This window comes from Pezoporus wallicus, unplaced genomic scaffold (genome assembly GCF_028554395.1).
Source record: "Pezoporus wallicus isolate ANWC-B61680 ecotype Strahan unplaced genomic scaffold, APGP_CSIRO_Pwel_v1 scaffold_2584, whole genome shotgun sequence".
In the NCBI taxonomy this organism is placed as follows: domain Eukaryota; kingdom Metazoa; phylum Chordata; class Aves; order Psittaciformes; family Psittacidae; genus Pezoporus; species Pezoporus wallicus.
Genome location: NW_026642851.1, coordinates 7,811,459 through 7,838,527, shown reverse-complemented (window position 1 = coordinate 7,838,527; position 27,069 = coordinate 7,811,459). Strand labels below are relative to the sequence as shown.

At 37.7% G+C, this 27,069-nt stretch overlaps 1 protein-coding gene across 6 annotated transcripts in view; it reads left to right on the top strand.

The window, feature by feature from the left end:
* Window positions 1-27,069, top strand: part of NEBL (nebulette) — a 247,158-nt gene that overhangs the window by 211,976 nt on the left and 8,113 nt on the right. For 2 of the 6 annotated variants that reach the window (XM_057432777.1, XM_057432778.1), the window contains 6 exons: window positions 87-180; window positions 2,154-2,245; window positions 4,924-5,028; window positions 6,150-6,321; window positions 9,703-9,795; window positions 10,758-10,886. In XM_057432777.1, coding sequence (XP_057288760.1) covers window positions 87-180; window positions 2,154-2,245; window positions 4,924-5,028; window positions 6,150-6,321; window positions 9,703-9,795; window positions 10,758-10,886 — 685 coding nt within the window. The remainder of the gene's footprint in view (window positions 1-86; window positions 181-2,153; window positions 2,246-4,923; window positions 5,029-6,149; window positions 6,322-9,702; window positions 9,796-10,757; window positions 10,887-27,069) is intronic. The other 4 variants (XM_057432779.1, XM_057432782.1, XM_057432780.1 and 1 more) reach the window with 3 other exon arrangements.

Genomic DNA, 27,069 nt, shown 5'->3' with positions numbered 1-27,069 from the left:
TCAGTGTGCTCTTTAATGGTTTAGCACAGTGTTGTATTTTGATTATGCAGAAGTGCCTGTGTAATACTTTCTGCTGTGTTTCCTAGGTTCAGTACAAAGAACAGCTCTGCAAAGCTACACCTGTGAGTGTCACCCCTGAGATGGAAAGAGTCAAGAAGAATCAAGAGAATGTCAGCATGGGAAGTTGCTCTTGTTTAACCCTTATATAATTTTTGGGTGCAGAGGATGAGTACAAAGTTCTGCCTCCAGAAGCTGTTCCTTTTCTTTACGTAGGTGCAGGCTCAGTACTGGAAAGTCTTGAAAACACTCTTTTACGAAGCAATTGTGAAAAGCCATTGCTTGGTTTGGGAAATGGCGTGTGAAGCATCATGTATTTGATTAGAGAAGTGGATACAATGTTTTGAAATGTTATTTCTCTGTCTTGGATATTTGCAGGAAATCTAGATGGATTTTTTTTTTTTTTTACAGAATATCCTTTTCCATTTTTTTTTCCCCTTTGCTTTGCATTGTAAAAAAAAAAATGTCTACAGCTGTACTGAAACTCCACCTCTTTCCTGGCTCTTTCTGGTTCCTCAGTAACCTTCCTATCAGTATTATTCCAATTTAGTATTTGATGGCTGACATAACCATTAGAAAGTCATACTGTTTGCAGGAGTGCAGGAAAGAAGACAAGGCCTTTTGGAGCAGGCTGCTGCCTTCCTTCACTGTTGAAGTTGTACCCTGTTAATGAGTTTGGGAGACCCTCTGTTGTCCTCGTTGACAGCTGCCACCAGCAGCCCTATTTCATGGGGTTACGAATAGCTATGATGCTTCCCTGGGATGATCCTGACACATTCCCCAGATTAATTTAGAGTTATAATTTTCAATAATACTGTCCCTCTAACTTTAGTGTTTGCTATTTATTTCTGGATTTATGTTGATAAATCTAGCTCTCCTAAAATGCATGCTGTTCAAACAATCCTGTTTTCTTAAGTGATTCATGCCGATGTAGTTCTACTGACATCATTGTTTATCTTTCACCAATTTTTGTGTTGTGCACATTTATTAAATTCTCTTTCAGGTCACTGGGATAGCTTTGGGTGGAGATTCTTTAACTTCAGACATTTCTAGAAGCATTAAGTCTAGAATAATCATTTTACCTTTACAAATGTCAGTTGGCAAGATTAATTCATTTGATAGCTTACCATCATTTTTATAAGATGTTAATTTTTCAGTTGGAATATGTTGATGTGGACAGACACAAAATGTGTTGTGTGGGAAGACAATTGCTTGAACTATATGTACATTAATGCTGCAGTGCACAGCAGAATTATGAGCATAAAGTATCAGCATAGTTATCCAAGAGCTTATTAAAAAAGCCCAAAACAAACACAACCAAACGGTTTGTATGGGAGTACTTATTTTACATGAAACTATATGGATTGGCATAAATCATGCAAGAATCTCTACTTACTAAATATTTACCATAACTAATTTCCCAGTATTTAGGGCCAGGGTCATCTGTCAGTGCCACATCCTGTCCTTTATCCACTTTAGATACTAATCCTGCCTCGAGTGTGTATTTATTTAATGCATCATTGCTACAATGCTGTTTTTTTTAAAAAGCAATAGAGGGGATATTCCCACAGTACATTTAAATAAACACACGGTGAAATTTAGGCAGGTTCAACTGGCAGTTGTCTGATGTATTGCATCTACTATGCTTGTTCACCTTTGACTGCATAGTCTATAAAAGCAAGGACATGGATGGTATCCTTATGGAATCTCTGTGTCTCGACGAATATGCTTTTGCAGTGGGCATTGCTGAAATTCAGTTTTTCATGTGCTTTGCTTGACTTTACTGCATTATTTGTGGCTTGTACCATTCTAAATATACTTTTCTATACAGCCAAAAACCAGTGAGGTAAACGTCAAGATATTGTGTGCATGTGTGTGTATGTATCCACACAAATGCATTAATAAGACTATTATAGAGAAAGAATTCAAGGTTATGCTTCAAAAATTGAGTTTATAAGCGTTAATAAACTCCAAATACGTTTTAGCTCTTCAGCTGTTTCCTGGATGACCTTTTAAATCAGACATTTTAATGTAATGCAATGTGATACTGCTTTAGCTGAAATAGTATGTACTATTTTATTCTGTTAAATAATAGGTTCACTACAGAGAGCAGCCTGGCAAAGCTACTGCTGTGAGTGTCACTCCAGAGATAGAGAGAGTCAAGAAGAATCAAGACAATATCAGCTCGGCAAGTTGTTTCAATCTTTTTGTCATTTAGATTTTCAGTTGCTGTAGGAATATAACAAGGATATGCTTTTCCATTTAGACTTAATGTGTCAAGTGAATCCTCCACTGAATTAAATTTTTTTTAAATCCTTTGAGTATGTGCATTTCACATACGTGTGGGCAACAAAAATATTCAGACTTGCCTGATTATTTTTGCAAAAAAAGCAAGTAGTTGTGTTACACCAGTATTTTTCAAGGAGAGAGCCAGAAGAGGTCAGCCTTTCTTTCAAGAATCTTCATCTCTTGGTCCAGGTTTTAGTTGCTAGATTGCAGGAGTAAATTACAGTAAAGAGCAAAGGAAATGAGAATTTAATCTTTAGTGAAAATTTAGGTTTTTTAATGATTCAAAACATGGAAGCTTATAGCCATCCATTCCACTCTGAGACATGGCCCCTATGGTAGAGCTGAATATTCCTAAATAGAGCCTATTAGTAAACAGTGAAGAATAAAATACTGTATTTTCTTTGGCTTTCATGATAAAACATACTCTCTCTCCCCCTTTTTTTTTATTGCCACTACAATGATGTAAGAAGCAGCAGACAGTTTTATTAAAGACCAAGGAAGAAGTCCAACAGGCATGGTGAAGAAAAGGACTAGACTAGTTGCATTACTGTCTGTGTCCTCAACACTGAAACATCAGTGACAAAGCTGCTGTAGATGGTAAATAGAACAGATTTCATGCAAAGCCACTGTTTCAAGGTGGCAGAAGAGAACTAGTAGTAGTGAACACTTTAGACTTTAGAACTGAGTGTAGGAGTGAAAAGTAAAGTAGGTTGAATTTTTCAGAGGCTTTGTCTGACAAAGGAACAGAATCTGACCTTGTAACTACGTATCTTAAGTGGTCTTAAAATGCTTATGCATATTTATTTACTGAAGTCAATTAGTTTTGAGGTGCATAGTTAAAAATAAGAGGAAAACTTCCCAACAATTCTAGACTTCATTTTTTTTCTTTTTTTAATTTCTGAAAATTAAGCTTTCTTTTCATTTTTTTTCCCAAGTGATTCCTTCACTTCATTTCTCAAGATTTACAGGAATAAATACTCTTCTATGTTAAGGAGCAGTACATGAAAACCAAGCTATGTTGACTGTCTCTGTTCAGAAAATGCCTTATATTCAAAAGGATATGTGGCTGAATATATTTGCTAGTATATTTGCTATAATTTGTGTTTAATTAAGAAGGGTTTGAAGAATATTGTCCTGGGTTCAGCTTAAACCATGACAAATATGGTGGGGAGGGACTCTTCATTAGGGACTGTAGTGATAGGACAAGGGGTAATGGGTTAAAACTTAGACACAAGAAGTTTAGATTGGATATAAGGAGGAAGTTCTTTACTGTAAGGGCGGTGAGGCACTGGAATGGGTTGCCCAGGGAAGTTGTGAATGCTCCATCCCTGGCAGTGTTCAAGGCCAGGTTGGACAGAGCCTTGGGTGCCATGGTTTAGTGTGAGGTGTCCCTGCCCATGGTAGGGGGGTGAAACTAGATGATCTTAATGTCCTTTCCAACCCTAACTATTCTATGAGTCTAAATATGCAGTACCATATATTTCTGCTTCTCTGTACATTGCTTCAGACTTACCAAAGGAATGTAGACACCAAGACTCGTATTTTCATAGGCATGTTGTGCTTAGGTACTATGTAATTTTAAGGAGAGTTAGACAATTTCAGTACTTGGTTTCTCTCATCACAAATACATGTTGAAATAGATTTGCACAACTGATTTGAGAGGTAATACTGTGAATGTGAACATATAGGTAGATCTAAAATATTTACTAACATTCAATGCACAGGATACAATACAGTGTAGGAACTAACAGTCCGTTAGTAGATTTCAACCAGCCAGAAGAAGCTGTAAGAGTATTCACTCTATAACCAACATGTAAGAGCAACTACTTTTACCGTTTTAAGATTTTGAGTGGGTTCCCCCCCCCTCCCCTTTTTAATAGGTAATGAACCAAGGTTCATATCTTTATAACTCTGTAAAATGCCACAAAAGAAGCTAATTAGGAGAAATGTGACAAGAGGTTCTGTTCTTACTGATGAACAAGAGAGCCCAAATACTCTCTTTGGAAACAGGATATTCACGTTTGTACCAGACATGTTGCTTTTGTGCTGCTAGCAAAGACTAGCCACCAAACAGGAGTAAGAAGGGTGCAGAAGGACTAATCTGTTTGTAAGAATTGAATTCCCTGGGGACCCAGGAGTTCTCAGCTAATCCCAACCTGGAGCAGGCTTGAGGACAGAATCGGGGTCTGTCTGGGTAGTGGGAAGGTAGTTTATCATCAGCCACACAAATGTTTTAAAGACATCCAAGTCACAGCGATGTTTTCTTATTTTTTATTTTATTTTTCAGTTCACAAATTAATTATTTCATTTATGTCATTTAGTCAAGAGTTTCAGCTTTCAGGTAACCCTGTTTTCAAGTAAGTGATTGATGGAATAAATTTGCCTTGTAGCCTTTCTGATATACTAGCTCATCAGTATCCTCCCTCTGAAATAAGTTACTAGACAAAGAATGTAAAGAAAGAGACAAGAATGACATTGTCTATCATGATTTGGAAAGGTTTACTGTTGCACAGTGTAATTCTCACCATCCTTTCTACTGTAAGCAAAAACTTCATGTGTGCTGTTGCTGTTTTGCAGGTCAAGTACAGCAGTGATCAGAGGCAGATGAAAGGTAGATATAGTGTGCTTCTAGACACACCTGAGCTAAGGCATGTCAAAGAAACACAAAACAACATCTCAATGGTAGGGTACTTTCTTCCTATAACTGAGTATACTAAGGAATGGCACTTGACTTCCACTGGATTTTGCCTTCCATTAATATAGGTAACTAATGAAACTGTGCTCAAGTATGGAAGGAATATTTTCTTATGCCTGTTGATGGAGTGTTTGCTAACTGCATATGACTGTAAAGAACATTTTCAAAATACTAATAAACAGTTTTCTAACAGTTAAATGTCTGATCTTTTGTTTGTTTGATTTTTTTTTTCCCTTAAAAAAGTACATGCCTCATTTGAGCATCACACAGTTTTGACTGGATTAGGTGACACACTTCACCTTGTGCCTGTGCACGTTCCTGGTTGCTGCGTGACTTTTGTTCTTGGAATGAGTCGTTTTGTGAGCATTTGCTTGTGTGAGAATGTTTGTCAATTTAATTCTTTGATGATTAAGACTATTTAAAAAGTAAATATGCATAATCAGGGGTACTACCTTTATAACTCTACTAATACTGGTTTTGTTGCAACACTTGGTTGTATAACACTTTGTACCCTAATGTCCTTGGTTTTAATTACTTTTTTTTTTGTTGTTTTTTGAAAGCAAGCTTCTTAGAATAACTGCAGTTCTTTCTAAAAAGTATGTTTAAAGACAGCATATGGTAAAATAAAAGAGCAGAAGAGTACCTTTTGCATGACACCTTGCATAAAATCAAAATTCCCAGTGAAAGAAAATACTTAAGTTCTTTAGAACTATTATTGATAGAACATTTTTAGTTGTCTAATTTTAATTGTGTAGATGTAGTTGTCAACATCAGTAGAGAGCTATCCTATTTTAGAGAAGAAGGGAATGGGCCAAATGACCTCACAGACTTTTCCTGTCCTGTGTGCCTGTAAGATCATGCTTTGCTGCTTGGGTTAATGCCTAATTCAGTGGAAAACAAAGGCAAAAATTATACTAAAGTATCAGGAAAGTTAGTGAGATAGAAAAGATTTGGCCAGCCATCCAGCTTATTTCATGTGTGTAACAAGTCTGTTATGGTGCAAAACCCAAACAATATAAGTACTTCATGAAACAAATATTCCTGTGTAGAATAACATTTGCTGTCAATGGAAGCTTGGGGAAAAATGTAACTCTTCCTGTTTTCCTAGGTAAAATACCATGAAGATTTTGAGAAGACAAAGGGTAGAGGCTTCACTCCAGTGGTAGATGATCCTGTAACAGAGCGTGTGCGGAAAAACACCCAAATTGTGAGTGATGCAGCATATAAAGGTGTGCATCCACATATTGTTGAAATGGATAGAAGACCTGGAATAATTGTTGGTAAGTTGTTAAGTAATATTGCTCTTGAAAACAGTGTGGGAAAGCTGAAAACTTCTGCTTGTATTCTCCATTATAACCAAGAAAAAGATTTCATTTTCATTCTTCACAGCATGAAACTTATGTTTTACTACTGGTTCACTGCCAGGTTCTAGCAAAGTAATAATGGGAATGAATGAGAGATAAATTATCATTTGCTCTGTAAGTTTTAGTTGTAAGTATGGGTAGTTGTTGCTATTACTTCAAGTTTGAATTTTGACTCTTCAAGAAAGGCTAAAATATCTGCAATAATCTTAGTCTTGCACAGAAGTGAGATGATGAAAACTGTCATTCTCCAAGATGTCAATGTTTAAATGTTGCAGACCAGTTTGAGATTTCCCCTTCTGTTACTCAGCAATTTCTCCGGAGCTGCACATGCTCCACTTACCTCTTGTTTTAGAATTTCACACAGCTTTCAAAGTATGTCAAGCTGTAATTCATCAACAACTCATTAGATCTCTGGTAAAAACACCACTATTCAGAAATAGTGTACTAAAAAATTGTTCAAGATAGGACCAGGTGTTCAAGGGGTAGACATACAGATTGGTTTTCTATGTAGAGACAGAGTATTGCATTAAGATGTAATTTGAGGTGTTCATAATAAACACTCTCTCAAAATCAAAATGGATATTTGAAATCCCTTTAAAGTTAGCAAGTCTGCTATGTCAAAGGAGATGGTAACCTGACCTTTCCTGAACTCCCCCCCTCCTTCCCCCCCACCCTTTTCTTTTTGTGTGTCCTTTTTCTGTGGGTTATTTTTTGTTGGGTTTATTTTTGTGCTTTACAAGTGTAGACCCCAGAGGGTCTGCATATGGAAAAACATGCTGAGATAGCCCTCTAAAATCCTTCATACATAGTAATAATAGCAGGGGTTGACTTTAAGTCCACCTTTCAAAAATCAAAGAAATTGCAGGTCAGGTGGACTAATCTGTGGGTGATATAGTCCAACTTCCTGCCTAAAGCTGTGTTAACTATGTCTATGTCGTTCCTGGCAGATGATGCTTCAGTGTTTTCCTTAAAGTCTCAAAATGAGTATCTACCACATAAAGAAGTGTATTTCTTTCCTTTTGTATAGCCACTTTTTATGTGTCCATAGCTACATCCTTATGTCAGAAGGGATTTCTCAAAAGCAACTGCTTAGAGAGCTCTCCCTGTGGAAGGTACTGATGCTTTTAAGATCGTGCAAGTCTCAGAGGGTCAGCAACTTGTTCAGAAAATCTCTGTCTGTAGAGACCCAAGAACTTGAACTCACTTTCATGGCTAGAGTGGTGCAGCCAAAGAGAGAAATGAAAGTTCCTTTAAAACTGCAGTTTCATACACAAATTGCAATATGCTCTTTAGTGTGCACTTCAAACCTCCTACTCTCTATTCCACTGCATGTGCGTTGTAGCCCTATGTAAGAATCATGTGCAATCCTGTATTCAGTAGCTGAGGGCTTGCTAGCACAAAGGGATTAGCGATGACATAAATAATTCTTGAGCTGTAAGTAACAAAAATATTAATTCTGTTTATCACCTTAAAATACTCCAGTATCAAAACACACAGGAACTCTTAACAACCCAGGCGTGCCCAACAGCAAAATAGTACGGCTATTTACAGAAAAGAGGCCATGACAAACCTGTGAGCTTAACACACAGTGATATTTCAGCTAATGCTTTTTCAGAGTGAAATTCAGTTATAATATCTGCTTGTTTGAAAAGAAGCAGTGAGCTCCCTGCTCACGGAATGTCCTTGGCAGCTAGAAAAAAATTGCAGACTGAAAAAAACAACTGTGTTTTTTCCTAGCTAGTAATTGTTCAGCCAGTTAGCAAAAGTACCTCTGTGTTAGAGTCCATCTTGTTTTTTAAAGTATTAGCAGTGAAGCTGTAACAACTTATTAAAATGCGTGATTGCTAAAATGAATGCCTCTGCTTTGGAAAATAGGTACTAGTTTTAACCTTGCTAAAGCCATTCTAAACCCATCAAGATAAATTAATCTAACTGAGCTTCAGATCTTTGACTAAAGGGCCTTCATAACTCTCATGTGAGTATAAGGATATTTTAAATTGACAAGATTCTGATTCTGTACATTATTTCAGACTAGAGAGATGGACAAAATCAATACAAATCAATGATTGATGCACTGATGCTGCCATGAAGCTGTACTTACTATGCTTTTACTTACTAAGGCATGATCAAACAGGAAAGGCTGGGCATTCACCAGTTCCCCCACCCCTCTCAATCCTGTCAGTGCTTTATGTAGTTGCATAATTTATCACTGTCAGGACTAAAACATAGTTTATCAAAAGATTTTGCATTGACTTTTATTCATTGTGTCAAGAGGGACTTAGCACTATGCCTCACCTTACAGGAGCTGCAGTAGATAACGCATAATATACATACATTGAATGTATTCTGAAGCCATGGGATTTGTTTTATTAGCTTTGTCTGTTCTTTTTGGCTATTCATGATTTGAAATATGAAGTGTATGGGGCCCCCCCAGTCCTACTTTACCTACCAACCCATTATTTAGCTTGCTGCTACTCAAACCAGTGAAAGGATCAAGTTGAGAAGACAGTTATTTTCCCCACTTCCAATGCATTGAGTAAATCTTGCAGACAGGTCTGCCCAAGAAGTAAACCTTTAGCAGAAAGCATAGATTTGTGCTTTTACTGATTGTACTTTGCATCAAGGTTTTATTTTAAACTGGTTTGAAGAGAGTAAATGATTATTATATTTTTAGACATAGCAGATAATAGAATTGTTTAGGTTGGAAAAGAGCTTTAAGATCATTGAGTCCAAACATCAACCTAATGCTGTCAAGTCCATCACTTAACTATATCCCTAAGCACCACATATACACATCTTTTAAATACCTCCAGGGATAGTGATTCCACCACTTCTCTGAGCAGCCTGCTTCAATGCTTGACAACCCTTACAGTGAAGAAATTTTTCCTAATATCCATTCTATGGGATATATACTGCCACATCTCTATGGAGTAAGGATGCTGTTGTTGGACTGAGGCAATATCTTATAACTGATGGTTTTGGTTCTGCTAGTGGAAAAGAGCTCCGATATGTCATACTTGGTCCCATTTGTTTAGACTTAAAAAAATTACTGTGGTTATATTTAGAAAAAGAATACAAAATTTGGGAGAAAAAGTCTCCTGAAAATATTGTCAATGCTTAAAATGAATGCAGTAAGTTATTTTAAGCAGGAAATTAATGCTTTCTGAACCTTTCAAGTGAATATCTAGATTTTTTGAGTAATTTCTAGATGAAGTTGGTTGCTGATTGTTAAAAGTCATTCCTTTCATGCCTTTACTTCCTTTGTTGTTTGTCATAATTTCTATGCTTTGGGAAAAGATCTTAAAGTTTGGCGCACAGATCCTGGCTCCATCTTCGACATTGATCCTCTGGAGGACAATATTCAGTCTAGGAGTCTGCATATGCTTTCTGGTATTGCTTATATCCTGTCTTTTCCCCAGTTCACCTTTTTATGTTTATAACACTAAGTTGATACAGTAAATTTCCTGGTCAGTGTGCTAGCCATATGTTTTATAACTATGTTTTAATATATATATAAATAACTGTAGTATATTAAAAGCAGTACTTTATAGGAACTTCAGCTATAATCACATGTGCAGATAAGGAATAGTGAAATAAATCTTATCCTAAATAACAGTTATTCATACTGCTTACAAGCAGTCACTTAAAAAGCACTGACCTGCTTTGTCCTCATTATAAGTAGAATCTTCAAGTAGTTCAACTTTACTAAAATTTCAGAGATATAGAAGGTGGCCTATTTATGAAATTGGTTTCTTTTCTATGCACATTTTGCTCATATAGCACAGGATCTTATGCCTTGTGCTATTCTTTGCAACTTCAAGGTGTTCATAATTTAAGGGTAAATGGAAAAGGAGAGAAAGTAATGTAATAATAGACAGCAATGTTTTGGCTCTACAAGTGTTTGGATTTTTTTCCCCTAGAAGTGTTTGAATGTTTAATTTTGAGCATTTATTTTCTTTGCTGCTTTGGAGTAGTAACTTTGGAGTACTAAAGTAGTATTTACACATTCATTTGTATGCATGCTGAGATAAAGGAACATTTTGATTTTCCACTGGAAGTTTTCATAAGCTTCATGTTTATACCTTTTTTTAACCCAGTATCTCAATCCTGCCTTTCGTTTCTGCTATTCTTTTAAAGCAGTGAACAAGATTAGTTGTACCTGATTTTGAAGCAACACTCTGAAATCATGGGGTTTAAAATGTATACAGAATTGTGAACAATTTACTTTTGTCTAAATTAAATGCCATCATTGGATGGATATCAATGTTAGCAGTGTTGGGATTTTTGTTGTTGCTTGTCTTTGCACTTCTGTCATCTATTTATTGTGATATTCTTTCTTTCGACCATTGTAGAAAGAGCAAGCCGTTACAGTAAGCAATATGTACATTCTACCAGTTTGGGAGAGTATAAATCAGATGGTTCAGACACGAACCCTACCTTTTCTTACTGCAGTGAGGTAACAAGGCCATCTGACGAAGGAGGTATCCCTTATTCCCACCTTTTTTTTTTACTAATGACACTATCACAGTGTGTTGAGACCTCACAGGCCTGTATTAACTCAATATTCTTGTACAGTCACAAGTCATTAGAAACTGTATGAGCTGTCAGCTAATTGATTAAGAAAGCAAAGCAAAATCTAAAGACTGCAGTTTCTTGCATGCCATATTGCTTTATTGTGTATCCTCTTTCACTATTTTGATAACTCTATCGGCCTGAAAGCCCTGCTAACTTCCATTTACAGTACGCAAGGCATGTTGCGTTTTTGCAAAATGTACACAAATACGTCTTTTTGGTTTGGTTTGTTTTTTTTTTCCTCTTCTCTTGAATGATGCAGTGTAAGTGAAAAAATGAACCTCTGGAGTGAAAATAAAATTACCTTGTGCTTTTTGTTGGGCAAGTCAAGTGTATAATAGTATTTTAGTGACTGAAGTACTTCTTCCCCTATTAAATTATGCAGGTGCTTGTGCCTCCCTGTTTCTATCCTAAAAAAAAGAAAAGTGTATCATCTGGCAACTTTCTCACATATGAATGTTTTCTTATGGTCTCAGTGCTTCGGGAACCGGGCTAATATTCAGCTGGGAAACTTATATGGTCTGATATTGTTTAACATAGCTGTTGAGCTGGCAAACGAAGTTGCTAAGCCATTGTCCATCATATTTGAAAAATCATGGCAGTCAGGTGAAGTTCCCGATGACTGGAAAAAGGGGAATATAACCCCCATTTTCAAGAAGGGGAAAATGGATGACCCAGGGGAATTACAGACCAGTCAGTCTCACCTCTGTGCCTAGCAAAATCTTGGAGCAGATTCTCCTGGAAGGCATGCTAAGGCACATGAAAAACAACAAGGTGCCTGGTGACAGCCAGCATGGCTTCACTAAGGGGAAATCCTGCCTGACCAATTTGGTGGCCTTCTAAGGTGGGGCTACGGAACTGATGGACAGGGGTAGAGCAGTTGATGTTGTCTACCTGGACTTATGTAAAGCGTTCGACACTGTCCCGCATGACATCCTTGTCTCTAAATTGGAGAGACATCAATTTGATGGATGGACCACTCGGTGGATAAAGAACTGGCTGGATGGCTGTGCACAAAGAGTTGTGGTCAATGGCTCAATGTTCAGTTGGAGACCAGTAACGAGTGGTGTCCCTCAGGGATCGGTGTTGGGACCGGTCTTGTTCAACATCTTTGTCAGTGACATGGACAGTGGGATTGAGTGCGCCCTCAATAAGTTTCCCAATGACAGCAAGCTGTGTTTCGGTTGATATGCTGGAGGGAAGGAATGGCATCCAGAGGGACCTTGACACGCTTGTGAGGTGGGCTGATGCCAACCTCATGAAATTTAACCATGCCAAGTGCAAGGTCCTACACCTGGGTTGGAGCAATCCCAGGCACAGCTACAGGTTGGGCAGAGAAGAGATTCAGAGCAGCCTTGCGGAGAAGGACTTGGGGGCATTGGTTGATGAGAAACTGAACATGATCCGGCTTCAGTGTGCGCTCGCAGCCCAGAAAGCCAACCGTATCCTGGGCTGCATCAAGAGGAGCGTGATCCTGCCCCTCTACTCTGCTCTCATGAGACCTCACTTGGAGTGTTGTGCACAGTTCTGGTGTCCTCAACATAAGAAGGACATGGAACTGTTGGAACAAGTCCAGAGGAGGGCCACGAGGATGATCAGGGGACTGGAGCACCTCCTGTATGAAGGCAGGCTTAGAAGGCTGGGGCTGTTCAGCCTGGAGAAGGCTGTGTGGAGACCTCATAGCAGCCTTCCAGTATCTGAAGGGGGGCTGTAGGGATGCTGGGGATGGACTATGCATTAGGGACTGTAGTGACAGGACAAGGGATAACAGGTTAAAACTTAGGGGAAGTTCAGGCTGGATATAAGGAAGAAGTTGTTTACAGTAAGGTTGGTGTGGCACTGGAATGGGTTGCCCAGGGAATGTTGAACGCTCCATCCCTGGCAGTGTTCAAGGCCAGGTTGGACAGAGCCTTGGGCAACATGTTTTAGTGTGAGGTGTCCCTGGCCATGGCAGGGGGGGTGGAAGTAGATGATTTCAAGGCCCTTTCCAACCCTAACTATTCTATGAGTCTATGAATATGGATTAATATTAGAATACTTTTAGGAACCTGCATTCCCAGGTACAAAACCACATCTTGAATCATGCCACAGATTAGAATGAAATTTATTAAAATTATGAATAAGGGTTTTGTCATCCTAGTAGTTTTGCAGTGGGAACTAGACTTGAGTGGTGAATTGTAGGTGTTCAGAAAAATGGCATTCTAAATATATATTAAAAAGAATAGCGATTTCTCCTTCTCAGCTGTGAAACCATGTGCATTGAAATGGTGTCCAAAGGGTTACTAATTTATTTTATTTTGGTGTTTGTTTTTTTTTTTTTTCAAGAAGGTGTTAAAAGATACTGCTACATTTAGTTGCCTGGCATCCTTGAGTTACCTATGCTTTTAGAAGATTTTAAGGCATCTTAATTGTAGACTACACCTGTTTATGTTCTCACAGTCACCAGAGTAATATGTTATTATAGTGGCTAGTGTTTAGGATGTTTATATTGTGCTAGGTGCCATGTGAATACAAAGAAGCAGCTCTGATTAAGAAAAGGTGAGGAAAAAAGTGTTCAGACTGAAGAACTATCAGCAAAGAAGGAAACGCACGTCTTTGAGAGAACTGTATTCCCCTATATCATGTATGTTCATCTTTATTTGATATTTTAATTATATTCCCAAATATTTAAATAGATGATAGCAATAATGCATATCATTTTGGCTTTTATGTCTTTTTCTGTGGTGATGTGACATGGCCTTCACAGTCCAGTGCATATTGTCTCTCTGTATCTGTTCTGATCTTTTTTGGCTGTATTCCTAGCCATTTTAACATTGTTTTGTCAGCTTGATTTGATTGTTAACAGATATTTTTTATTACTTGCCATATTGAGAACAGGAAATGGGTTTTATTTTCCCGGTTGTTTTGGCACTAGCAAGCTTTCTCTTTTGTGTCTCTATTTAAATATATTGTTGTGGTGATGTGTTGAATAGATCCTTGCCAAGACCAACATATTTTAGCAAGATATTGTTTCTGCTTTTGACCCAGCTGGCTAGCCAGGGTTTGAGCACTTGCAGACAGTTCCCATTGCAGGGGAGAAATAAATGCCAGAGCTAAGTAATTTGACATAATCCTAATGATTTACAAGAAAATGCCATTTCTGTGAACACACTAAAAAACCCCAAAACAACAGAAGATAGCATCTTTGGTCAAAAATACCATCCTTTTTCATGACAGCATCCTATCCCAAATGTTATGCACATAGCCACAGGGTGAGTTTGCCCTTGACCTTTATATAGTATCTATTATGGCATCTTATTTTAAGATGAGAACCAAATGAGAACCAAATCCATATTGCTGAGTTTTCATGGCTGTTTCTCATGGAATTTGTCCTTTTAGATCTAGCAGTGTTTCTTGCTGGCAGTTGTTCAGTCTGATGATGTGCCAACATGAAAGTCAGTTGGAGATCTGTGACCAATTTTACAAACTCTAAGTGTCTTTGGCCTTGTCTCATCATCCTTCAGATATATCTATATTGTCCAATTGCTAATTTATTCTAGATAACTTTACCAGTATTTGACCCCCAATTCAAGTCTTCCACTGCCAATGTTGATAGAATTGTTCCTTAAGCACCTCTCTCAGTCTTTAGCTAGGTCCCTGGCTTCATACCAGATGTTAAAGGCATACCTGTCTCTTCTCTTCGGGGAATTTCAGTAACAACATCACAGGGAGGCTACTAAAACATTGTTAGTTCACTAGAATTACTCTTCCTGTTTGATTCCCTGACCATTATTTTAGATGATGGCATTGACCTGAGCCAGATGCGCCTCCCTACAAAATCAGTAGATTTTTGCATGATGTAAGTTCAAGAAGTCCCTGTTCTCCCTTTTAGACTACTGCAGGTAAAACTGGGTAGGAAACAATTGTTAAGGCTTTCCAGCAAGCCTGGTGAAAGTAATGAATTTTAATTTTGAAATTATTTTGAAATTACTTTTCAGCTTTGTTTGTCCTTTTTGCAGCTTCTCCCTGCTAGTGTATTTCAAGGTTGACTTTATTACTTCATGGTGTCACTGATTTTTTTTTTCCCATACTGGACAGAAGATGTTGCACTAGTTTCTCAGTCTGCCTAGATGCTTTGTAATTAGTTACTGTCCTAACAAAGATTTCCTTTTTTCCTGCAAACCATTCTGTAGCACTTCCCAGAAATAGTTGTTGCCCCGTTAGTTCTTGAAAAATTCTCAGATATTTTTCAAGTAGTTATTTCCAGTTTGGCTAAAAAGGAATAGGAGCTAATGATTTCTCTCTTTCAATCTTGCTTTTAACAGCTTCTCAGACATAGATCTATTAATTCAGTTTTGGAAGGTTTTTCAGATTATTTATTTAGGCACCAGGAGAGTATGGGTCATATGGCTCAACATGTATCCATTCTGTGTTGAACAGTTGCATTTGTATTTCAATCATTTACTCCATGAATGAGATGAATTGCTTTTACATATAATTATGGAGTTTTCAGTGTCTAATGACAGAAACAACCACAGATATCACCTAATTGGACTTACTTGTATCCATGGTCTCTACAAAGTTTCTCACATGTTGTGATAAAGTATGTATTTTTATAAAAATATTTATCCTATTTTAAGGTCTTCATACAAAATTAATACACTATTTTTTGCTAGTAACTTACTTCAGTAAGTCAAAATGGCATTTAGCTCACACCCTCATGGCTCAAGACTTTTGTTTAGTTCCATTCCCTCAGAGATAAGAGTAAAGATGCTTGAAAGTAGCACAAGTTCACAATATTAAAGACTTTTTTAAAAGGCTTGTTATTTTAGAACACTTTACATATATCTGTTTTTCACAGTAGTTCAATCTCCAGAGACTGAGGGGAAGAAAGGACTTTTTAACACTAGAGTGTTAATATATGGTACAACATAAGATACGGAAATTAATTTGGGGTATATGATCCAGTACCAGTCACAGAAACCAAACTCAGCTGCTCAAAGCTGTGTGGGCAGGTATAGAGAAAGAGTAGCAAGATAAAATGAAGGCTGCAAGTAAACCTGTAAGATTAATGAATATTTTTCTTCAGGCCCATTGTTTGTAGTTAGCAAAGAAACAACATACTACATGCAACCAGAAGAAATGCTGGTTTTGGATTAAAATGTCTAACAGTTTAAGTCTTTGAGAAGGCAGAAACTTGTCCTTAAGGGAGTTGACCTAGTGTTTACAGGAATCACTCTGATACTACTGGAACAAATTTCAGGCTTTGCCATGATGTCAGGGAAATGACTCTACGCATTTGTCTATTACTAGAACAGTGTCTTTGTGAGGTACTTGTGAGATAATAGTAGATGAGCCATGGCATTGCTACTAGGGCTACTGGGTTTGTCACTTCTGTTTTGCATTGGTCTTTGTCTCATTTTGAGGTGAAGAATTCCTCTGAGAGCATTTGGAATGAGAAGACCCATTGCACTGAAGAGTTCTCACTGTACTCTCATTTTGCTGTTATTTATTCATTCTGTGTCCCCCCCCTTTATTATGCAACAAGTTGTGTGCATGTTTTGATTTCATTATATTTAACTGAAAGTGTTTTCCTTAGAGTTACCCCTTTGGTTTTAGTTATCAGAGTTCTTTTATGCTGCTTTCCTCCAATCTTGTTTCAACTGCAGGATGTTTTCATTTCACTTTCTAATATTCTTCCTTCTCTCAGTTTTTACTTCAGTTATCTTTCAGTTTATCGTATCTCTGCAGGGCTTTCTGTTTAGCTCTCTCCTGTTTTTCTTTGATTGAAATCAGCAGAATTTTATTTAATATTACCAAGTTCTGCTTTCAGTCTTAAGGCTTCTACGTTAAAATGAGCTTAATGAACATCCTGTAATAGATGAATAATTTTATTTTTTTTTTTTTTTTGTCCTTGATACACCCTTTATTTCTTTTTAGTTGAAACCTTTTAGTTTGGCTTTCTCCCACTTTGCTTTTGGCTTCCTGTTTTGTTTTGTTTTTTTTTCTCTCTTTTGATTTCTAGTTTAATTGGTGTACATCAGTATATAGATATGATATGTAAATTTTTCCTTACCATATGTTCAGAATTTTTCAGTGTATTAAGGTGTCCCTTTATTCCTATTTTAAATTATGTGTGGTCTGTAGATGCAGAAAGTCAGAGGTGAGTATTGGTTCCTTTCAGTCATGTATATATGGTTACTCTGCTGGGAAAAAAAAAAAACCAAACCTCAAAAACTTGATTTCTTGGTTATTTTCTAAGTCATCATCATGTCTTAAAAGCTATACAGAAGTCAGTTTGTAGCAGATGGAAATCAGTTTTGGTGTACTCCCAAAAGCTCATGTTATGTAGGAAAACAGTGAGTATTAGGACATTTCAAGTGCCTTTTGTTGCATTTTAGAAATTAGTGCTAAAATTGTATCTATTTGATTGGAGCCAGTGTGTTACTGATTGGCAGCATGTTCACTATTTATCCTTGTTTCCTTCAGCCTAATTTCTTCATATTCAGATCATCTGCTGCCACAGGCAAGTAGTAAGAACATTAAGAGGTCTTGATGTGAGGTTTCTTTCTTTATTCTGATGGAAAGGGTCTGTCACTAACACTTAGGCCTCTCACTTTGCCTTTGCCTGGGAAACTGCCTTCTTCTACTCACACTGAGAATCCAAATACACAAATTTCCACAAACTGAAATTCTACTTATACTCGATCATCTTAATTTTTGTTATCTGCCTTAAAAATAACCCATAGGTTGCTATGACAAAAGTTAAAATTCATATTAGATACTTCATTGATACTGCATAACCATTGGTCAGATCCAGAAAAGATTACTACAAAAAACCTTCGAGGAATAAATATGGCAAATGCGCATGCTGACAAGTTGACTCCAAAGTCTATGAAAGCTTCAGAAAACAGCATTGCAGTATCTTCCTGTTGGGTATTGGTACTTAAAAGTTTTCAAGTCTTTATATAGCTGGAAGTGGAAGTTAAGTCAACTAGAAACATTAAGTCCTTTATCTCTTTCCCTAGTGGCATGTCCTCCTTGTGTGATATGAGCTTTATGAAGAAAAAAGGCTCCAGAGTAGCTGTGCCTGCTTCTTTCCCTTTCTCCAAACTCCAGGGGTTATCTTTCTCCTCTACTCACCAAGGCAGGAATGTGTTGTAGGCCATTAAAAGAACTGTTTGAATTGCAGTGTGAACTTAGCCCTGCAAACAGCATATGTAGAATTTATGTATTACTGTACATGCTGTACACATACGCTACAACTGAGCACTGACATTTCAAACATTGATTTCAGGGATGTCTCCTCTCCTCCTACCACACAAACAGTATCTATGACTCTATATAACGTACTTATTTGTAGGATTTGTCTGAGGTTTTGACGTCCAACCATATGTACCACAGAAAATCCTAGAACAAGGAACTGTGCTGCTACTTCTGCTCGTTATTATTTTGGTTAGAAGACAAACTAGTCAGGTGGAGAAAAAAAATGAATTTCAGGTGCTGGAATGGCAGGGATGCTCTCTGCTGTGTTGACCAGGAAGTCTACTTGTGTTTGGACGGTCTTAATGCTCTTCTCTTACTCCAGTGGAAGGTGGAAGAAAAGGAAAGGAGACAGAATTTGGTTCCATTCCTTGCTCTGTCCTTCCCATCATTTTTATAAAAAACATCATTTTGAGGATGGGGAAAATCACCATTAGTAAAAGACAAGTCAAAGAAAAAAAGGGGGATAATACCAGACTGCTCTTTATAATGTAATATAGAGATTTGTCTTCCATTTTCAGGTGCAGCTGGCAGGAATACACAGCAGAAATCCTTCACCCCTCTTTGTATTCATATTCAGTTGCTAAGCTCTCACTTTAAGGAGGTCAAGCAGAATGACACAGAAGTTATATTTTCTTCTCTGGCAGCCAAGGAAGAATGGTTCTTTTATGCTAGGTAGCTGAACTCCGTTTCCGTAACATTGTTCCCTAGAGTCCAGTAATCAAACATGGCATTTGGAGGGAGAGGAATTGTAGATTTCACAGGAAAAACTATAGGCTTTTGTGGGTTTCTTGTCCCCTTTCAAGTGTATCAGCAGGCTGCATTGCCACAGAAGGCTGAACACATCAAAACAGTACTCTGTGTACTCCCTCTTGGTGAGGGTTACATCTACACTTCTCTTATCCACCAGATTCTTACATCTGTTTCTGACTTTTATATATATATATATATATTTTTTTTTTTTTTTTGGACTAGATGATGCTCTGATTTTGCTTCTTTTACATGCAAGAACCCAGCAGGTTTAACAACCTGAAAGGTAATGTGTAGGAAAAAACTGCCTTCTTTCACTCAAAAGCATCATAGTAAAACAGATGATTTTCTGTTCTTAGGTGTATAATTTAGTACAAATTATTGCAGTCAAATAATAAATACCTCACCCATAAACCTCTTGTGGTATTTTTGAATTTGGGAAATACTTCTCTATGTATGTAATATGGGCACAAGTGCATGCATATGTTTGGTACCTGGTTCCAGAAATAATTTAGCATGGACAGTTTTTGTTGTTAGAGAGCTTGCACTCCTTCAGAATTGGTGACTCCTGGGCTTCCATTCTCAAATAGGTTTTTGCTGAAGTGATATGGTTTCCTTTGTAAAGGTTTGCTGTAACCATATCCTGTACCCCATAAGGACAGTTCTTGTTCAGGCAGCAAGACAGCTCTCTCCCTAATGAAACTTGTACCTTTCCTTTGAAGGAGGTGTGGTTTGTATTTTCAGCTTTTGCCTCCTGTTTTGCAGTGATCCATAATGTTAAAATGACAGGGTTGTTTTTTTCTGATTAGAAATAATGACATTACAGTTGGAGGGGTTTTTGAAAACAGTGGGAGGTTTCCTGGTGTTAGAAAGGTGATACCTTTTCAGCTCTAGATTTGAAGAAGCAAAATTAAAATGCAAAGTGAGTAGAAAGAGTTCAAATTTCAGTTAGAAACAGGTTGGGTGTGTTCCCTGCATGTGTTATGTAAGTTTCTGTGAAAAGAAGATTTCTGATTGCTTAATTTATAATTTGGTCTCTTTTCAGTAATCCATTTCAGCCTTTTAAGCCATGTAAGTATAGGAATCCAGAATGGCAATGGGACCACGTTTATGCACTGTCTTGAGCATTATGTCCTAGTCTTGACTACTAGACTTTTAGTGTCCTCTGCTGAGTGCTTTGCTAATGGCGAACATGAGAGAAATCAGTCCAGAAAATTAGATTTTATTGTTTTCCACTACAATGATGTAGGAAGTATCTGTAAAACCTTATTTTTTACTGTAAAACTTGAAACTTCTTATAGCACTACAAGTGAGGGCTTAGTTAAGTTTTGATCAAGGTTTGATTTAGGGCTCTGGGAATAAAAATAAATATCCCACATTGGTTGTAATACATTAAGATATAAATTGTAGTTCATCTGAAAGCACATTTTCATTCAGTGTGTGTTCACAGAGGATGAGTTAATGTTCCAGGGAGAGCTTTACATTTCACAGTTCCAAAATATTTTTGCTTAGATTCTCTCTGCCTATATTTGATTCCCATGCTGCTTTCCCATACCCTTGACATCTGGCAGCATCAAATGGTAATTCCCACACATGGCGGTGGAGGTGAATCCAGAAGAGATCTCATTTTCAATTTGTCTAGCATGGCATCCGTTCAGAGGATCTTTCTATTTCCACTGCCAGTTGTCTGAATTTGATGTTCCCTTTTCCTTTAAACAGTTAGTGAGCAGAAAGTGGAAAGGAAATTTTCAAGAGACTCAACAGTGAAAGTGTTAATGGCTCCCTTGGCAAGCAGTTGTTTCAGTTGTTTAGTGTGGTCCCCTAGAGCAGCTTTTGATACACTTCAGAAGATTTTATATCCAGCAGATAATAAATATAGTTTGTAAAATTATGTGTAGTCATGTACTTGATCCTGGTTTATAGTGTCCTTTCACTATTGCTCAGATTCATTATATCCACTATGCAAATAAGAGCTGCACAGAAATCAAAGCACAGCTTCTGTGAGAAGGACTTGTGGTTTTCTTTCTTCAGTGGCTGAATGGGGCAACAGTTGCTGTTCTGTAAATGTGAGTTCAAATTGTAATTGAAGGTGTGTGGGTAATGGAACATGTTAATATAACCTTCATTTTACTAACTCTGTCTATTTGTGAGGAAGCCTAGAGCAAAATCCTCAACCTGCCTATTCACAATTTAAGAAGGAATAGTGGCTTCCTGTGGTACACTGTGGCCCCACCAGGACCAAGGATGCCTTGGGCTGGCTTTCAGGCCTTTTGTACCTTCATAAATAAAAGAATGTGGTATGGTATGTGAGGAAGAGAAAGGCAAGGCATATAGTACTCTGTTTTCTCAGCTGAGACGTGCTGCAGCTTAGGTGGAATGTCAGGCAAAAAAGTCAGCTAGCAATATGGTTTGTTTGTCAGTGATACCAAATCCTGATTGCAATTAATATTCAGAACTCCAGAATGCCCTGTTATTTGGTTATATCCTGGTTATAATACTAGTAGGGAAAATGGGGTCATGTATAAATATTATTAAATTTCCTGGGAGATCATTTACCACCCTATCTTATAACAAATACCTCTAGCTTTTGTGTGAAAAAGCTTTTATTTAAAGGGGGTCCTATGGAATTACAGTTATCAAATCCATTCTTCTGAGTGTTTATGGCCTTACAGTCTTAAATGTAAGAACAGACTGTTCTAAAGGCAGTCCGGGGAAGCTGATGGCATTTTCTGTTCATCAAAATTGTCTGCTTTGCCAGGACAGGACTGGCTCATGCTTTTTGCAGGCTGTGAGGGTCACTCACCACCTCACCACTCCACAGTCAGACAGGTACAGGCAGGGACTATATGGGCTTGAGATTGGGTGCTTCTCTTCTCCTGTTGGCAGAGCACAAGATTGTTTGTATTTAATACTTTACAACTCTGTGATGCTTTACAACGACAACAATGTGTTAATGATCACATAGGCTTTTGAGCTTTGACTCAGTATCCTCCAGCCCTGTTCTTCAGTAGAAGTGTTGCTCTAAAGATTACCTACCAGCACTTGCTGGCAAAAATATTCCCAGTATTATTGCCTTTTGATGAAGAGGGTGGATGTTCAGTTGACTGTCCTCTTTCTTTTAATTCCAACAACAGGAAACAGTTTTTTTTCCCTATGACGTTTAATACCTGCTTGCAAACATGGCTTCTGGAGACTGTGCTAGCCTGGGCTTATTCTGAATACAGTCCTTTCATGCTTTTCCTCTGAAAGGGAATAAAAGCCATACTACTTTTAAATGCTCAAGACTGGCTTTTGCAGTAGAGGTTTAGACCCCTCAGAGAGGCCAGAATGAACCTCAAGGACTAGATTGCCCTGAAAAGAAATGATATAATGGAATTGACTGATCCACCATTCCTCAAAAGATGAAGAATTAGGGAGAAGACTTGAATGACCAGACACATGGATCCTGATGTACTAGAGAAGCAGTCTGCTAACTGTTCTTTGCCAACTGGTACTACCCAAATTCCCACTCCATTGGCTATTGGATGTATGATGAACTTGCGCAATAAAGACCAATGTAGCCAGTAGTAATGATATTGACTATTTGTACAAATCAGGGATTTTAGAACAGATGATTTTTTGTGAGAAAGTTTGCTGTCAGGCATAACTGAAATATGAGATAGCCCCCCAAAGGGGAAAACAAATTCTCAATAAAATACATAATTCCATGTGGCATGAGCACATTAGGCATTCTCTTTGTCATTCCTTTCAAAATTAGTTTGTTTTCTTTGACATATGTGAAACAGCTGTGTGTGATTTTCTGTTGTAAGTTTATTCAAAATCAAATTTTAATTTCTTATATTGAAACTGCTTTTATAAGTTATAAATGTATGATTCTGCATAGTGGGTACGTATGGGTAGGCTAGCGGATAAAGTGGTGTTATAAAATAACAGTGCTTAAAACAGTCTTAGTCTAGTCATGAAATTAATGAGGTTTAGTTTAAAACATTTTATTTTATCCATTATAGTATGTCAGTAAGTGGTCTTGAGAGTTTTGAGTTTTTTTTTTTTTTGCATCATGGGTAATTGTTAGTTTTTTTTAAATACAAGATTAATAATTTTGTTGACACCCCTCCTCCATTCCTTCCCTCCCCCCCCCCCCCAAGTATTTGAAGATGGCATAGTTTATTTCTTACATCTTTAGAATTTAGGTTAAGGAAACTTCCTAAGCTTTTAACATTCTGAATTTGCCACTGACTCCCAGTAGTTCAGAGCTTCAGTTCTAATGAGGTCAGTGAGCATGGCAGATATTTATTAGGACCCTGTGTGAATTAGGCCATACTTTCAGGTTGTTATTTCAACAACCTAATTATATGTGGGTTTGATATTCCAATTTACTAACTAATACTGACCCCTGTAATAGATAGTATGCAGACAAACTGCTGCTTCTGACAGTGCTGAGAGCAACAAGCCTGGTAGCTCAGACATCTGTGAAAGCAGCCTAACAGACGAGTAAAGGGCAAGAAAAGGAGGGGGAAAAAAAGAAAGAAATGAAGGGAAAATTACTGTTACAAGAAAAAATGCCAAGATGCCTTACCATGTTGTTTTCTACTGTTCTAAAAACAGCTTTGTTCTGTATCAGGTCTCAGCATCTGCAGTCTTCAGGTTAGTGCTTTTTATATGCTTATGCAGTCTGACCTGTTCCCAGTAAACTTGCCTGTGCTGTGCTACTCTTTTTGACTAGAAAATAATAAAACTCTATAATAGATAAGAGTTACAATCAGTTTAGAGTATGTGTTTCCATTTTCTAGCTTATTTGAAAAGTTAATGCTGAGCAATTTAACTTTAGAGATGGCTGGCTGGGAATTTTCCAATATTGTTCATCAGAAGATATCAGTTTAATGCCAAGCTCCTTTATAGGAATGGGTCACTTATGATTAACATCTCAATGCCAAACCCCCCTGTTTTATGCAGTTTTGAGATTTTTAAGGTTATAGCTTGATATTTTTGAAACAAAACATCCAGCTTTATGTTGAAATATATTTAATTTTTAAGTCATGTAAATGATAATAAACATTGAAAATTATTGAAATTAAACCTAGATCTTTAGAAATGATTGACATAATATTGTTTCACCTGATTTTTTGAAATTTCTTCTTGCATGAACCTTTAAGATTTTTTTTTTTCTTTTCATCCCAGTTTGGGACATGAGCATTCTTGCAACCAGTTCTGCACTGGAAAATTGTTACTAAGATTTTCCTAATGTTATCTGTATCTAGCATATTTTTACTCTTCTGTTTGTTTTCTCTGCTCCCGTGACTGCTTTTTTTATCATATCCTTTAGAGATTATCCCCTCTATGGATGCTGCAGAGGTCTGTACCTTATTTCTTATTATCCCTGCTATGGGATTCTGCAGAGGTCTATACCTTATTTCAGCCCCTTTACCTTCTCTGTCTCTGGGCAGTCCTTGCATGCTCATTAAAGTCTTTAAGTTCTGCAATACCTGTTTTTATTGTCAGGTAAACAGCTCTTGCTGGATGCATTAGGCTTAATCTTCTCTAACCTTCCACTATGACTTTTTTCAGATACTATGGGGACCTAGGATGCAAGTAGTTGAGCAGTGCATGCCACATGCTAGCACACAGGGGCATCTACATTACATGGGATGCATTGTTTGGTGCTGGGTGCCGAGACATCTGGAGGGAAGCATCTATGAGGGGCTCAGCTCTTTTGTGGTTTGAACTTGCTTGCTAAGAAGTGAGGTGCTTGGGAGGGCATAGCATGGGACAGCTGAACTGATCTAGCCTTTTGCTGCCTACTGCTGCTTGTGGCCTTGAGTGCCTGGTCCTGCCTCCTTCCTTGCACTGCATCTGCTGCTGGTCTGATACCTTGCTGAGCTGACTTAGCTCACCAAGCCAGCAGAAAAACAACACAGCTGAGAGGAAGTGAAAGGGTGGTAGGAGTGTTAGCCTCCGCCAGCTCATGGAACATCAACTTCAGACGTGCAGTTCGGAATCAGGAATGGACAGCCTATAGCCTCTTTGAGATTTATCACCTCATGACTCCTGATGAGTTCTTCTAACACTCTTAACTTTAGCAGAGAATTATGTTTAACACATCACCCTTAAAAGCCTGTTAAATGCTCATCTGTCATAGCAGTCAAGTTACTTTTTATGTCTTTCACATCCTGTCTTCGGCATATCTATCCTGTTTTATTTGCTGCCAGAGTATCAAGATTTTTGATTCTGAATTGACTGTGATATGGGCCTTCTTTAAAACTCACATTAAATTCTTATTTGACAACAATTAAGTTCCATGTATCCCACTGTTCATGCTTCGGCAGTGTGTGAACTTCTGCAGAATAAAGCTTAACCTTCAAATCTGTCCTTAAAACTGTTACTCAGGATGCTTGTATGATTAATGCAGTGCTGGGCTGAATTCATCTCAAGAGCTTGCACAGGAGTATACACTGCCTAGGAAATAAACAGGAGGAATGATAGGGTTTTGTAGTTGCCCAAACAGGTACAGTGAAATCTCCATCCCGAATTCAAAATTAACAGGACAAGTCCCAAAGAAATCCAGTCTAACTGCAGATTTGGCCCTGATTTTAAATGGGGTGGGCTATATTACTTCTAGAGGTTTCTTCCAACCCAAGACACTTTAAATATTTTAATGATAAGGAGCAGCAGCCAACATCTATGAAAAGTGATAGAACACAAAAAAATAAAGTACTGAGCCAAAATTTGTAATAAAAGTTGCCTCCATGATGCTCTCTGGAGAAGACTTTAAAAAGGTACCAGTTGTTATTATGCACTAGCTTCAACACAGCAATAACAGTTTATACTAAGGCTATATTTCTTTAGCTATATGTTCTTGTAACTTGGACTGGGAGATGGTCGGGGGGGTGTAGAATTCGGGCAGTGACCCAGTCAGATGAAAAACATATGGGGTGTACCCGAACCCCCCAGAAGTGTGCTCTAGACATGCACTTCCACACATGTGATTGCATCACTAGCTGAGCAATTTCTAAGGGAAGGGCAAAAGAAGAAAGGAACTGAAAACTATGGGAGAGGCCTTCTCATGTAAGGCTATGAGGCCTACTCTACATGTTGTGAACTGTAAAAAATAAGGCAGCAGCAAGGCAAAACAGGGGAATGAATTCAATATATTTGGAGCAACATGATTCCCATCAGCAGCTTCATCTGTTTTGGGGGAGCTAGTCATAGTGCCAGTAACACAAATACGTATGGTGCTGTATTCTGGCTAGGTTGCAACTTGTGCTCCTCAGAGAATCTAAAGCTTGATTCCTGGTGTTGTACAGACATTAGAATTAAGCACATAATATTCATCATCTTTCTTTTTAATTCCTGCTCTCTTGTGTTGTGGCTTTTCATATGATGTGTTGCAGTATTCTTCATGAGTTCTCCAAAGTCTTAGTAGTGAAACTGTGAAGTAAGATAGCATCAAAATATGTGTTTAAAACTACATGTTGTCTGTAAGAGGATGTGAAGTGATTATTATTTTACATCTGATCCACATCATACAATGGCCTGTATTGCAGTAAATGACAGAAGTGCAGTAGTTAGCAGTGGGGATATATAGTTTTACTTGCATTGTTGACGTGCTGTTGTATGAAAGAATGAGAGTTTAAGTATGGTCTATATAAAATATAAATATGTATTGCTACCTGCCCTTTAAATGATTGGTTTGGGTTGTTTTTTTTTTTAACCTTGCAGTTCTACAGTGCTCTCTTAGTTATTCCTTTTCTGTTTCCACAGTTTGACCTTTTTCTTTCCTAGTGCTTCTCAAAGCATGTCCTGATCAATACACACTCTGCAGATCCCATTTTCTGCTGCAGCAAGTTGATACTCACTATCATTCTCTCAACTTCTTTTTCTTGGAGCCTTTCTCTCTGTTTGCCTTTTATCATGTTCATTCATTTTTCTCTCTCCTTTCTCTGGGAAATCCTGAAAAATATAGTAAGAGATATATGATAAATTTCTTCAAGTAGTTAATTTGAAATGAATGTCTGACTTGCTTGGTAAGTGAGACAAGAAAAAAGTAAGTTTTGATACATGAGAATGCATCTGGTAAAGTCTTAATGCAACAAGAAAAAACAA